Below are 14,672 nucleotides of genomic sequence, written 5' to 3'. Positions count from 1 at the left end.
GACCCCAAGCATACTTCCAAAGTTGTGGCAAAACAGCTTAAGGACAACAAAGTCAAGGTATTGGAGTGGCCATCACAAAGCCCTGACCTCAATCCTATAGAAAATGTGTGGGCAGAACTGAAAAAGCATGTGCGAGCAAGGAGGCCTACAAACCTAACTCAGTTACACCAGCTCTGTCAGTAGGAATGGGACAAAATTCATCCAACTTGTTGTGGGAAGCTTGTGGAAGGCTACCCAAAATATTTGACCCAAGTTAAACCATTTAAAGGCAATGCTACTAAATACTAATTGAGTGTATGTAAACTTCTGACCCACTGGGAACATTCTTATAATAAAGTGGTGATCCTAACTGACCTAAGAAGGGGAATTTTAACTAGGATGAAATGTCAGGAATTGTGAAGAACTGAGTTGAAATGTATTTGGCTGAGGTGTATGTAAACTTCTGACTTCAACTGTGTTGCTGTAATTGGTCAGGAGTTGGCATACTAGATCAGCCTATCGGGCTCAACCCCTCAGCAGATCATCCATGAACTGTAACTGACATCTCCTCCTCACAATATCACATCTTCTCTCAGCATTTCATTAACATTCACAGTTCAAGCAGAGCATTTACATTTTTTAATGACCAGACATTTTGTTTTCATCAATACTCTTTCCAGGCATTAGTTCCTCAGCAGATAAGACATGGTGGTTCATTTGATCACCATTCTCTGTATCCCAAAAAAGAGTTGGATAACACCGCTCCTTCCACTTTACTGCCGCGTCATGTCCCCTAATCTTATGCACTGGCTTTACGATTATTACATACAATTCGTGAAAACGCATTAAAGATAAATATACATACACATATTTGTGTATGTGGATGAATTTACTTCTGCCAGATGCCTTTTATTATGTTTTTGCCCTTGAAACACCATTGCTCTTAGTTTTTCCCCATTGAAGACCAATTAAAAAGCTTACAATGTTCAAAAACTGAGGGGAAGTCACTTCCTGGTAACTGTCACAGCGTAAAGTTTTTTGCCTCCTACTTCAAAGATACGTGTTCTGAGCGTCATCATATAATTTTATAAACTACTGTGTGGTTAAAACCGAGTAGCATTGATAGTTCTATAAAAATCAGAATGTACATAGATTTTACATTATTTACAGCGTTAAAGACTATTACATCCAACACATTTCTTTCTATTAATCATACCAATATCACATTTAGGATATGTTCTGTGTGTGTAGCCTATGTAGCACAACGTGTCAGTGATTCAAAGTGCCAGAGTCCCCATCAAGCCCATATTTAGTCCTGCCGAGTACTAGAATACATACATTGCAGTTCTGAAATGGAATGTTATCAGGGGTGTGGTTCTGTCGTGGTCAGTAGACGGTCTCCTTGATGATGTTGGAGGAGAAGGTGTGGTTACTGCAGATGCTGATGGAGTGTCTGGTCAGAGGACGTCTCTGTTTCTTGCGACGACATGGTAGGCAGAGGCAGCGGAGCGTGTTGAAGAAGATCTCCCGGTAGTTGGCTGAGACCAGGTTGTAGAGGACTGGGTTGATGGCTGAGCTCACATAGAAGAGGACGTTGGTCACCATGAAGAAGTAGTGGTAGTAATCATACCCTTCCCTGTCGGGGAGGTGGAGGGAGGGGAGCACAGGGAGGAACAATCAGTGGTTTTCATTGACTGATGCAATACTGAGAAGCTTCATATCACCAACATGTATGCCAATTAATGTGTCATTGTAAATTTGAATAATTGTTTGCCCATAGTTTTCCTCTTTATTAACCACAACTGTTAACAAAATGTACTTCTACTGTCCTCTCCAAGACAAATGTGTTTAAATTGAGCATTAGGTCTCAGATGATAGAGGGGTGAAGTAAACCATTGAAGAATGTCAGATGGGAAACCTTGTTTACAGAAGGTGTACACGCCGAGTGTACAAAACATAAGGAACACCTGCTCTTCCCATGACAAACTGACCAGGTGAAAGCTATTATCCCTTATTGATGTTACCTGTCAAATCCACTCCAATCAGTGTAGATGAAGGAGAGAAGACAGGTTAAAGAAGGATTTTTAAGCCTGGAGACGATTGAGACATGGATTGTGAATGTGTGCCGTTCAGAGGGTGAGCGGCCAAGACAAAATATTTAAGTGCCTTTGAACTGGGCATGGTAGTAGGTGCCAGGCGCACTGGTTTGTGTGTGTCAAGAACTGCAATGCTGCTGGGTTTTTCACGCTCAACAGTTTCCCGTGTGTACCAAGAATGTTCCACTACCCAAAGGACATCCTGCCAACTTGATACAACTGTGGGAAGCATTGGAGTCAACATGGGCCAGCATCCCTGTGGAACGTTTTCAACACCTTGTAGAGTCCATGCCTCACGAATTGAGGCTGTTCTGTGGGCAAAAGGGGGTGCAACTCAATATTAGTAAGGCATGACTAATGTTTTGTACACTCAGTATATATATATATATATATATATATATATATATATATATATATATATATATATATATATATATATATATATATATACACACACAACCACCTTCTCCATCTGTGAAGTTTTATTTGAATCCTTTCTGGGATGTGCTTCCTTAGCTTTAAACTCCCTTCTGCAGTCACTTACTCAATGGTGTGCATTTGGTTCAATTAAAAAAACATATATGGATAGTAGTCAGGCGATCGTTTGGACATTGGCAAGAGAAAGACTTAGCTAATTTAATCAGGGAGATCTATCTACTCTGAATGGGTGGCTGAACTCTGAACTCCTGTACTATGTATGAAATAAAGTATACAAAACACTTATTTACTGGTATGTGTACCCATTGAAATGTCTGCATGTTACTCACTCTGTGAACTCTGCGTAACAGTACATGAGGCGCCGTACATAATATGGTAGATAGCACACCACAAAGGCAACAACCACAGCCCCTGCCGAGAGAGAGAGAGAGAGAGAGAGAGAGATGTAAAGACATGTTATACTATTCAGGCAGAGACAGACGCTCCATCTGAAATGGTACCCTATCCCTTATATAGTGCACTATAGTGATAGGAAGCCATTTGGGACAAAACCAGAGTGTGAATCTCTGTCATCAGGGTAACACATGATCAAAGCCTGCACAGTTGAATTAGGTGCAGTGGGTCTAACACAAACATTGCTTTCACAGTTACAATAGCAGTACATAGCAGTATACTATAGGTCAGGGATCATCAAATAGATTCAGCCGCGGGACGATTTTCTCTTGAGCAGATGGTCGGGAGCTCGCAACATAATTACAAATAGTTTGTAGACTGCAAATTGACTGCAAGAAGCCCAAACAGATGTTTAACTAAAACAAAATAATTTAGAACCTTGCTCACATTTGTATACGATCACTTCTCTTAAATTATGCGTGGGAATACAGATTTCTTCAATAAAAATCGCTGATTTCCCAGTGGTTGAAATAAAAAATAATTTAAAAAAGGCTCTAAAAACTTGGGGGGCCACACACAGGCCGCGGACCGCCAGTTGGGGAACCGCGCTGTAGGTATTTGACATGCTACTAAATAAACCAAAGACTAATTAGCTTAATTGTTACAGGGTGAGATGGCGCTGCAGTAGATAGCAGCCATTTTACAGACTCCACTAATTTGGACGCTTCTGTAAAATAACGCTATGATCTCCGACGACCAATCAAACAGACAAAGCGTCAATACAGGACTAAGATCAAATTCTAGTACGCCGGCTCTGATGCTCGTTGGATGTGGCAGGCCTTGAAAATGATAATGCATTACAAAAGGGAAACACATCCGTGAGCTGCCTAGTGACGTGAGCCTACCGCCCCATATGATTCCACATCTGTTATTGCATAGTTTTGAGGTCTTCACTATTATTCTACAATGTAGAAAATAGTACAAACAAAGAAAAACCCTGGAATGAGTAGGTGTGTCCAAACTATTGACTGATACTGTACACATGTTCATGAAATATAATAGATTGGTACTGTACACACGTTCATGAAATATAATAGATTGGTACTGTAAACGTTCATGAAATATAATAGATTGGTACTGTACACTTGTTCATGAAATATAATAGATTGGTACTGTACACATGTTCATGAAATATAATAGATTGGTACTGTACACTTGTTCATGAAATATAATAGATTGGTACTGTACACTTGTTCATGAAATATAATAGATTGGTACTGTACACTTGTTCATGAAATAATAGATTGGTACTGTACACTTGTTCATGAAATATACTAGATTGGTACTGTACACATGTTCATGAAATATAATAGATTGCCATAATCCCCCCTAGACACACCTGGCTAACTTGATGGGTCATGTAATCCTCTGAAAAAGTGAAGTCTTTTCTTTAGACATGTAGCTAGCGAACAGTACACTTTAACTTGCAATGAAATTACTTTCTGACAAAATTAGAAATGTGCAATATCTGAAAATGTAGCTAGACTGTTATCCGTATATATGGATGAACGCTTCACGGCAGCGTGTCTTTTCCATTTTGGTTTGTAGATAGCTACAGCCTGTTTTTTAGTTTGAATTTTTTAAACTTTCTAGGCAAGTCGGTTAAGAACAAACTCTTATTTACAATGACGGCCTACCGGGGAACAACTGCCTTGTTCAGGGGCAGAACAACAGATTTTTACCTTGTCAGCTTGAGGATTCAATCCAGCAACCTTTTGCTGGACCTTTTTACTGGCCCAACGCTTTAACCACTAGGCTACCTGCCGCTCTACTAGGCTACCTGGCCCGTTGTTGTGTCAAGTTGCTCCAGCTCCAGTTCTGAACACTGACCGTGTTCAGAAAGTGGTCCACCATAAATTTTCCCACGGATCTGTCGATAGCTAAATTCTGCGCAGTGATGTTGAGAGCTGTAGCAACACTTTTTCCGTATCGACCCCTTCCTCAAGTTTGTCAGGGACTGTAGGGCCATAGGGATCACCTGCCCCATCTTCCCTATCCAGGTACTGTGGGACATGGGCCTAAACTGGGACATTGACGTGGGTGTGTGGTGTGGTCAAAGACTACATTTTATTGAGGGATGTTTTAAAAGGGGAGCGTCTGTGTACTTTGTAATGGTCTCTTTGAACAGAACATTCTTTCTCATGTGATGATAGCCAGCAAATGTGTAACAAATTACCAAGTATGTTCAATGCAATTCAACACAACTTCTCATGATCAGACCATTGTCCCTTGGAATTTGAGTCAATTCCACATCGATGCCAGTCAATTCCGAAATTGAACAGATCCCGTGAACCATGATATTTATTGACAACCACCGTTGTAACGGAGATGCTAAGAGTTGAGATGCAGGTGAAACATTTAATAAAACAACAAACTTGGAACGAGACAACATAACACTAGTGCCTACGCATAAACACAGGAAGAATACTGACTGGGGAAAGAACCTGAAGGAGTGCCAGCTATAGGGGTGGTAATAAGGGAGGTAATGGAGTCCAGGTGTGTCTGATGAGGACGTGCAGGTGTGCGTAATGATGGATCCCAGGACCGGGGGTTAGTATTCCGGCAACGTCAAACGCCGGAGGGAAGGAGCGGGAGTAGACGTGACAACCAATATGTGTGAATTTGTCCTTTTCCATAGTCTTCAATGTGTCTCTGCGCTGTGGGAGTACATCAGTTTCATGGAGACATCCTTTGTTTCTTCTTTACATTTGTGTTTCTGTCGGTCACATTTTGTCATGATGAGTACATTACAGGCTGGCGGTTTCACTCCTGCTCTCAGTCCAAGCCAATCTCTCTTCCTCAGTCTGGACACCCACACAATGACCACCCTGTTGTGGTCCGTGGAAGCAGTTGAACATTTGTGTGAAACAGAGCAGAAAAGTTTGTCCCTATACGAAATTACTTTACAATTTAAAATCAAGTTTGCTGTTTTTACTCGTCTCTTGTGACAGATGTGATGTCACACATGAGAATTGGTTCTCAGTGCCAAGATTAGTGCCAAGTGCCAAGTGCCAAGATTAGTGCCAAGAGAACGCTGATCTGGGGTCCAAATTCAAAAATAATTTAACTATTTTAATTGGATATTTACAAGGGTTGAAACGTTACCTCAGATGGGTGTCCATTAGGCAGTGTCAGTGACATACCCTGGTTGAATCAGAGCCCTGGCTTTAGTCATGGACCAGAAAGGATGATTAGAGATGCTGGAGCCTTATTATGGTCAAGCTTATTGTATCTGTAAATCACAATTAACATCTATTTCCAATTCATTCATATATTTGTTTTATTGTCCTTGATGATCTAATAGCGAGGAAAATGACAAAACTTGAATCTCAGAGGATGAATTAAATTATGATAACTGTTAGGATTATCAGATAGCAGTGCTATCAAGTTCACAGAATATACAGTAGTATACAGATATGGATGTGTAAACCCAGTCTGTTTCTGTGTATGTGGGTCTTTATCTTATTGTCAAGATTAACACCTGTGTCTAATTAGCAAACTTGCATGTCTGCACATATGCTTTCACAATTTTTACAGGAACTATGATGGACTGTATGGAATTTTATCCATTGGTCCAGTGGTGGAATTCCTTGCGAGACACATATTTCCCTGGAAAGTCTACAATACAGAGTTCAGCTAAGAGTGCTTTGAGTCTATGAACGCTGCAGGTTGAAATTGTCTTACCTTTACAAATGGCATGTGATATCATGTTGGCTCATTAGCTCATGAAAGAGATGATAGAGCATCTCGCTGTAGTTTTGTGAGTCAGAGCGCTGTCTGTCTCCATGTGGAGCTCCACTGTGGCTCTGATCAAAGTCTATTTAACCCCACCATCCAGCCGTTAGCAACACGAAGCAGCAGGCGGGCAAAGACACACACTTGAACATGAACACAGAGCAAATAAACATGAGAGAGTAAAACAGTCATTTCTCAGTGACACAGCTCGGACAGACTGGATAATACTGGCACAGTGATTAAAACCTCTGATTTTCTCCAGGGTTTGTTCATTTCTGAACGCGTCATACACACACATTAACTCACATTAAGTCCACTTACTTCCACTTTGTGATTGCCAATCAATTAAGAAGGGGCCTTTCAATTTTTCCTGTCATGATTGTGATCAGAGGCCGGAGTGACAGGCATGAGCTAGTGTGTTCAGGGGAGGTTAATGTCTGTTACCAAAACAAGCCAGTTGCATCAGTTTGAGTGGGACTCTGAGTGCTGTCACTGAGGTTAAGTGCCAACAGTAATGGCCTTGTCCTACTACTATATGGGAGATTTTCAGAAAGATTCCCTTTGCCTGTATTTATCAGTGGGCAGCTAGTTCACTAAGAGGACAGAGGCTGATGATTATGGTCCACTACTGTTTCAAGTGCATGTAATCACTGAGTGGCGTCCGTCCGTCTTCCCCTCTAGGAGGAGGAGGCATTGAGCTAATAATGCTGACAGCCTGACGCCAGGCATAAAGAAACAACTCCATCCTATTATTATGGTAATCAGGAGTTGAAGGAGGTTAACTTGTCCTTTGAAGACTTTGGTCATGTGTCTACCCAACTAGCCACAGCAGATGGAGAAAGCTGTGAGATACTATTCTCCTTTTTGGTACTTCATTAACCACATTTCCATACACAGTTTTTAGGTGAGTAAAGTCACAACTTAGAAAAAATAAATAATGACAGCTGGGATGGAAATAGGACGCTTCGGTACAATTTTATAAATGCAGAAAGATAATTCCTTCGTTCGACATGGTGGGATCTTTCTGTGTCGGTAAAATTAACTATGCGAGATTTGTAATAGATTGGTAATTTATGCGCAACTATTGATATACAGACCATCATATCGAAGCAAACTTGGAGTCACGCAATGATATGTTGTGTGGTCCTCCCACTACGACTAGGGAAACCATGCAGTTTATTAGGCTACAGATTAAATAACTTATGAACTTCACATTGCGGTGAAAGTGCACGGTGATCTTGATGCTCCTTTCCAATAAATCTCGAGGGTCTGATTCTGGTGACATGATGATCCATAATTGACTGCAGTTTGACAACAAAAAAATTCCAGCCCAAAAATGATTCTACATTGGAGATAATATAAGACAAGTATTGGAAACAATTAGAATACAATGAGAAATTTGGGAAACCAGGCAATGGTGTTCATAGCGGACTTAGCGGAAAATTGCTTTTGATAAAGTACGACTGGAATTTATATACAGTATAAATGCCTGAAATATATACATTTTGGAGAAAATCTACATACAATGGGTTAAAGTTATCTATAGTAACTCAAGTTGTAAAATAGTAAATAATTGCTTTTTCTCCGAAAGTATTAAACTGTCAAAGAGGAGTAAAACAAGGTTGTCCACTATTGGCATATCTATTTATTATGGCCATCAACATCGTAGCTATTAAAATCAGATTCAACAATAATATCAAGGGGCTAGAAATCCAGGGCTTAAAAACAAAGGTGTCATTGTACGCGGATGGTTCATGTTTTATTTTAAATCCACAATTTGGATCCCTGAACAGCCTCAGAGTGTATTGTAGTGTACTATATTACATATTGGATCACAAAAAAAGACAACTTTTACATTAGCATGTAGTTTACCAATAAAATGGTCTGACGGTGATGTGGACATACTCGATATTCATATCCCAAAAGAAATTATCACTACAATACATTTTAATAGAAAGTTACAAAAAATAGATAAGATCTTGCTACCATGGAAAGAAAAATACCTGTCTATTTGTGAAGAAAAAGAATCACCCTGATTCACTCTTTAGTCGTATCCCAGTTTACCTATTTGCTTGTGGCCTTGCCTACACCTACCAACCTGTTATTTTATTATATGAGCTAAAAATATTACATTTGATTTGGAACGGCAAGCAAGACATAATTAAACAGGCCTGTTTATATAGTGAATATAATTTCCGGGGGAAGAAATGACTAAATATTAAAGCATTAGACCTCTCACAAAAGGCTTCAGTCATACTTAAATCCAAACTGGTTCTCAGGTAGATTAGTAAGAATGTCTCACCCCATGTTCAAGAATTGCCTTTTTCCCTTTATTCAGATTACAATATCTCACTTTCATTCTTTTTTTATTGAAATCATCTCCAAAATATCACTATTTTTTAAAACAAGCGATAGAAAGTTGGTTGCAATTTCAGTTTAATCCACCAGACAAGACATAACAAATAATACAGCAAATATTATGGTTAAACTCAAATATACTAATTGATCAACAAAAATTAATATATCATTTACATTACATTTAAGTCATTTAGCAGACGCTCTTATCCAGAGCGACTTACAAATTGGTGCATTCACCTTATTACATCCAGTGGAACAGTCACTTTACAATAGTGCATCTAAATCTTAAAGGGGGCGGGGGTGAGAAGGATTACTTATCCTATCCTAGGTATTCCTTAAAGAGGTGGGGTTTCAGGTGTCTCCGGAAGGTGGTGATTGACTCCGCTGTCCTGGCGTCGTGAGAGAGTTTGTTCCACCATTGGGGGGCCAGAGCAGCGAACAGTTTAGACTGGGCTGAGCGGGAACTGTACTTCCTCAGTGGTAGGGAGGCGAGCAGGCCAGAGGTGGATGAACGCAGTGCCCTTGTTTGGGTGTAGGGCCTGATCAGAGCCTGGAGGTACTGAGGTGCCGTTCCCCTCACAGCTCCGTAGGCAAGCACCATGGTCTTGTAGCGGATGCGAGCTTCAACTGGAAGCCAGTGGAGAGAGCGGAGGAGCGGGGTGACGTGATAGAACTTGGGAAGGTTGAACACCAGACGGGCTGCGGCGTTCTGGATGAGTTGTAGGGGTTTAATGGCACAGGCAGGGAGCCCAGCCAACAGCGAGTTGCAGTAATCCAGACGGGAGATGACAAGTGCCTGGATTAGGACCTGCGCCGCTTCCTGTGTGAGGCAGGGTCGTAATCTGCGGATGTTGTAGAGCATGAACCTACAGGAACGGGCCACCGCCTTGATGTTAGTTGAGAACGACAGGGTGTTGTCCAGGAGAGGAGGATCTGATGGTTCACAGTATTGAAGGCAGCCGATAGGTCTAGAAGGATGAGAGCAGAGGAGAGAGAGTTAGCTTTAGCGGTGCGGAGCGCCTCCGTGATACAGAGAAGAGCAGTCTCAGTTGAATGATTAGTCTTGAAACCTGACTGATTTGGATCAAGAAGGTCATTCAGAGAGATAGCGGGAGAGCTGGCCAAGGACGGCACGTTCAAGAGTTTTGGAGAGAAAAGAAAGAAGGGATACTGGTCTGTAGTTGTTGACATCGGAGGGATCGAGTGTAGGTTTTTTCAGAAGGGGTGCAACTCTCGCTCTCTTGAAGACGGAAGGGACGTAGCCAGCGGTCAGGGATGAGTTGATGAGCGAGGTGAGGTAAGGGAGAAGGTCTCCGGAAATGGTCTGGAGAAGAGAGGAGGGGATAGGGTCAAGCGGGCAGGTTGTTGGGCGGCCGGCCGTCACAAGACGCGAGATTTCATCTGGAGAGAGAGGGAGAAAGAGGTCAGAGCACAGGGTAGGGCAGTGTGAGCAGAACCAGCGGTGTCGTTTGACTTAGCAAACGAGGATCGGATGTCGTCGACCTTCTTTTCAAAATGGTTGACGAAGTCATCTGCAGAGAGGGAGGAGGGGGGAGGGGGAGGAGGATTCAGGAGGGAGGAGAAGGTGGCAAAGAGCTTCCTAGGGTTAGAGGCAGAAGCTTGGAATTTAGAGTGGTAGAAAGTGGCTTTAGCAGCAGAGACAGAAGAGGAAAATGTAGAGAGGAGGGAGCGAAAGGATGCCAGGTCCGCAGGGAGGCGAGTTTTCCTCCATTTCCGCTCGGCTGCCCGGAGTCCTGTTCTGTGAGCTCGCAATGAGTCGTCGAGCCACGGAGCGGGAGGGGAGGACCGAGCCGGCCTGGAGGATAGGGGGCATAGAGAGTCAAAGGATGCAGAAAGGGAGGAGAGGAGGGTTGAGGAGGCAGAATCAGGAGATAGGTTGGAGAAGGTTTGAGCAGAGGGAAGAGATGATAGGATGGAAGAGGAGAGAGTAGCGGGGAGAGAGAGCTAAGGTTGGGACGGCGCGATACCATCCGAGTAGGGGCAGTGTGGGAAGTGTTGGATGAGAGCGAGAGGGAAAAGGATACAAGGTAGTGGTCGGAGACTTGGAGGGGAGTTGCAATGAGGTTAGTGGAAGAACAGCATCTAGTAAAGATGAGGTCGAGCGTATTGCCTGTCTTGTGAGTAGGGGGGGAAGGTGAGAGGGTGAGGTCAAAAGAGGAGAGGAGTGGAAAGAAGGAGGCAGAGAGGAATGAGTCAAAGGTAGACGTGGGGAGGTTAAAGTCGCCCAGAACTGTGAGAGGTGAGCCGTCCTCAGGAAAGGAGCTTATCAAGGCATCAAGCTCATTGATGAACTCTCCGAGGGAACCTGGAGGGCGATAAATGATAAGGATGTTAAGCTTGAAAGGGCTGGTAACTGTGACAGCATGGAATTCAAAGGAGGTGATAGACAGATGGGTAAGGGGAGAAAGAGAGAATGACCACTTGGGAGAGATGAGGATCCCGGTGCCACCACCCCGCTGACCAGAAGCTCTCGGGGTGTGCGAGAACACGTGGGCGGACGAAGAGAGAGCAGTAGGAGTGGCAGTGTTATCTGTGGTGATCCATGTTTCCGTCAGTGCCAAGAAGTCGAGGGACTGGAGGGAGGCATAGGCTGAGATGAACTCTGCCTTGTTGGCCGCAGATTGGCAGTTCCAGAGGCTACCGGAGACCTGGAACTCCACGTGGGTCGTGCGCGCTGGGACCACCAGATTAGGGTGGCCGCGGCCACGCGGTGTGGAGCGTTTGTATGGTCTGTGCAGAGAGGAGAGAACAGGGATAGACAGACACATAGTTGACAGGCTACAGAAGAGGCTACGCTAATGCAAAGGAGATTGGAATGACAAGTGGACTACACGTCTCGAATGTTCAGAAAGTTAAGCTTACGTAGCAAGAATCTTATTGACTAAAATGATTAAAATGATACAGTACTGCTGAAGTAGGCTAGCTGGCAGTGGCTGCGTTGTTGACTTTGTAGGCTAGCTGGCAGTGGCTGCGTTGTTTACGTTACATTGCGTTAAAAGAACGACAATAGCTGGCTAGCTAACCTAGAAAGTCGCTCTAGACTACACAATTATCTTTGATACAAAGACGGCTATGTAGCTAGCTATGATCAAACAAATCAAACCGTTGTACTGTAATGAAATGAAGTGAAAATGTGATACTACCTGTGGAGCGAAGCGGAATGCGACCGGATTGTTGAGTTCTGTTCGGAAGACGTTGGCTAGCTGATGGCTAGCTAGCAGTGTCTCCTACGTTAAGGACGACAAATAGCTGGCTAGCTAACCTCGGTAAATTAAGATAATCACTCTAAGACTACACACTCTAAGCTACACAATTATCTTGGATACGAAGACAGCAAAGACAGCTATGTAGCTAGCTAACACTACACTAATCAAGTCGTTCAGTTGAGTGTAATAGTTTCTACAGTGCTGCTAATCGGTGGACGTTTGCTAGCTGGCTAGCTGCTGGGCAGAGCAGTGAAGACTACGTTAGGACGACGAAATACGATAATTACGCAATTATCTTTGATACAAAGACGGCTATGTAGCTAGCTAAGAAGAAATTGCTAAGATTAGACAAATCAAACCGTTGTACTATAATGAAATGTAATGAAAAAGTTATACTACCTGCGGAGCGAAATGCGGATGCGACCGCTCGCTCCAACATTTTTTTATAAAAAGGTATAATCTTTGTCAATTATATCATAAATAAGACTGGTAGAGTTGTCACACATGCAACTAACAAAAATATTTAGCGCCATCCATCACTCCTTCAATTCTAACCAGTTTCCCAGTCCCTGTTGATGAAAAACATCCCCATCTGCCACCACAATGCTTCACTGTGGGGATGAGATTCTCGGGGTGATGAGAGGTGTTGGGTTTGCGCCAGACATAACATTTTCCTTGATGGCCAAAAAGCTACATTTTAGTCTCATCTGATCAGAGTAACTTCTTCCATTTGTTTGGGGAGTCTCCCACATGCCTTTTGGCAAACACCAAACGTGTTTGCATATTTATTTTTTAAAGCAATGGCTAGATTCTTGCCACTCTTCCGTAAAGCCCAGCTCTGTGCAGTGTACGGCTTAAAGTGTTCCTACGGACAGATACTCCAATCTCCGCTGTGGAGCTTTGCAGCTCAGGGTTATCTTTGGTCTCTTTGCTGCATCTCTGATTAATGCCGTCCTTGCCTAGTCTGTGAGTTTTGGTGGATGGCCCTCTCTTAGCAGTTTGTTGTGGTGCCATATTCTTTCCATTTTTTAATAATAGATTTAATGGTGGTCTTTATGGTGCTGCTTGCTTGGTGGTGCCTCTTGCTTAGTGGTGATGCAGACACTGGGGTCTTTCAGAACAGGTGTATATATACTGAGATCATGTGACAGATCATGTGACACTTAGATTGGATGCAAGTGGACTTTATTTAACTAATTATGTGACTTCTAAAGGTAATTGGTTGCACCAGATCTTATTTAGGGTCTTCATAGCAAATGGGGTGAATACACATGCACGCACCACCTTTCCACTTTTTTATTTATTTTTTAAACAAGTTATTTATTTATTTTCACTTCACAAATTTGGACTATTTTGTGTATGTTCATTATATGAAATCCAATTAAAAATCAATTTAAAATACAGGTAGTAATGCAACAAAATAGGAAAAACGGCAATAGGGGATGAATACTTTTGCAAGGCACTGTACGTAGTTGAAGGACGGAGTTAAAAACAAACAAAATATAACTATTGTAAAATACATTGTCCATAAAATGTACATAGTATGTACAGTATAAGCTGGAAGTAGAAGCCTAAGTGTTGTTGTTAGGGGAGGGGTGGTAGGGCTAGGGGAAAATATTAAAGGAAAATGACCTGGCCTCTACAATCACCCAACCTCAATCCAATTGAGATGGTTTGGGATGAGTTGGACCGCAGAGTGAAGGAAAAGCAGCCAACAATATGTGGGAACTCCTTAAAGACTGTTTGAAAAGCATATATTTTGATTTGTTTAACACTTTTTTTTGTTATTACATGATTCCATGTGTTATTTTATACTTTATGTATTCACTATTATTCTACAATATAGAAAATTGTAAAAATAAAGAAAAACCCTTGAATGAGTAGGTGTGTCCAAACATTTGATTGGTATTGTATATTCTTGCTCTGATCTATAATAATTGAATTATGTAGACTACCTGTATCTCCAGCTGCTGGCTAGCGTGCACGTGCCAAGACCAGAGTTTTTGTGACAAATCTCTAAGTAGAGTTGAAAATGCGATGGAAACACATTGAACTTCAGATTTTATTTAGTACATGAAAATTTAAGCGAAAAAGTACATTTTGTGTGCACTACATCCTCACACACTGTTTTCTGTAACAAGTCCATTTGTTGGAAACGCCACTGTGGGAAGATTTGCATATTTTCTGTATGCATATTTTGGGATATTCACATGAAAATTTGTCACCAATTAGATGGAAACCTAGCTAATGGAAAGGATTTATTCAGGTAGTAGATTTGGCTGCAGGTTCTCTCTTAGATAGTGTCCCTTACTGCAAATGAAATCAGTGGTGCTTAGAGATATGAAGAGTGAGGCTCAGGCTGGATGGGCCGGCGTCTGTTCTTTTA

At 42.2% G+C, this 14,672-nt stretch overlaps 1 protein-coding gene across 1 annotated transcript in view; it reads right to left on the bottom strand.

The window, feature by feature from the left end:
- Positions 1–343: 343 nt before the first annotated feature.
- Positions 344–14,672, bottom strand: part of LOC124021903 (neurotensin receptor type 1-like) — a 50,743-nt gene continuing 36,414 nt past the window's right edge. The window contains exons 3-4 of the mRNA XM_046337036.1: positions 2,843–2,924; positions 344–1,615 (exon numbers count right to left, since the gene is read on the bottom strand). Coding sequence (XP_046192992.1) covers positions 1,366–1,615; positions 2,843–2,924 — 332 coding nt within the window. The 3' untranslated portion in view covers positions 344–1,365. The remainder of the gene's footprint in view (positions 1,616–2,842; positions 2,925–14,672) is intronic.

This window comes from Oncorhynchus gorbuscha, linkage group LG03, assembly GCF_021184085.1.
Source record: "Oncorhynchus gorbuscha isolate QuinsamMale2020 ecotype Even-year linkage group LG03, OgorEven_v1.0, whole genome shotgun sequence".
In the NCBI taxonomy this organism is placed as follows: domain Eukaryota; kingdom Metazoa; phylum Chordata; class Actinopteri; order Salmoniformes; family Salmonidae; genus Oncorhynchus; species Oncorhynchus gorbuscha.
The sequence above is the reverse complement of the archived record's forward strand: the minus strand, read 5'-3'. Positions and strand labels throughout refer to the sequence as shown.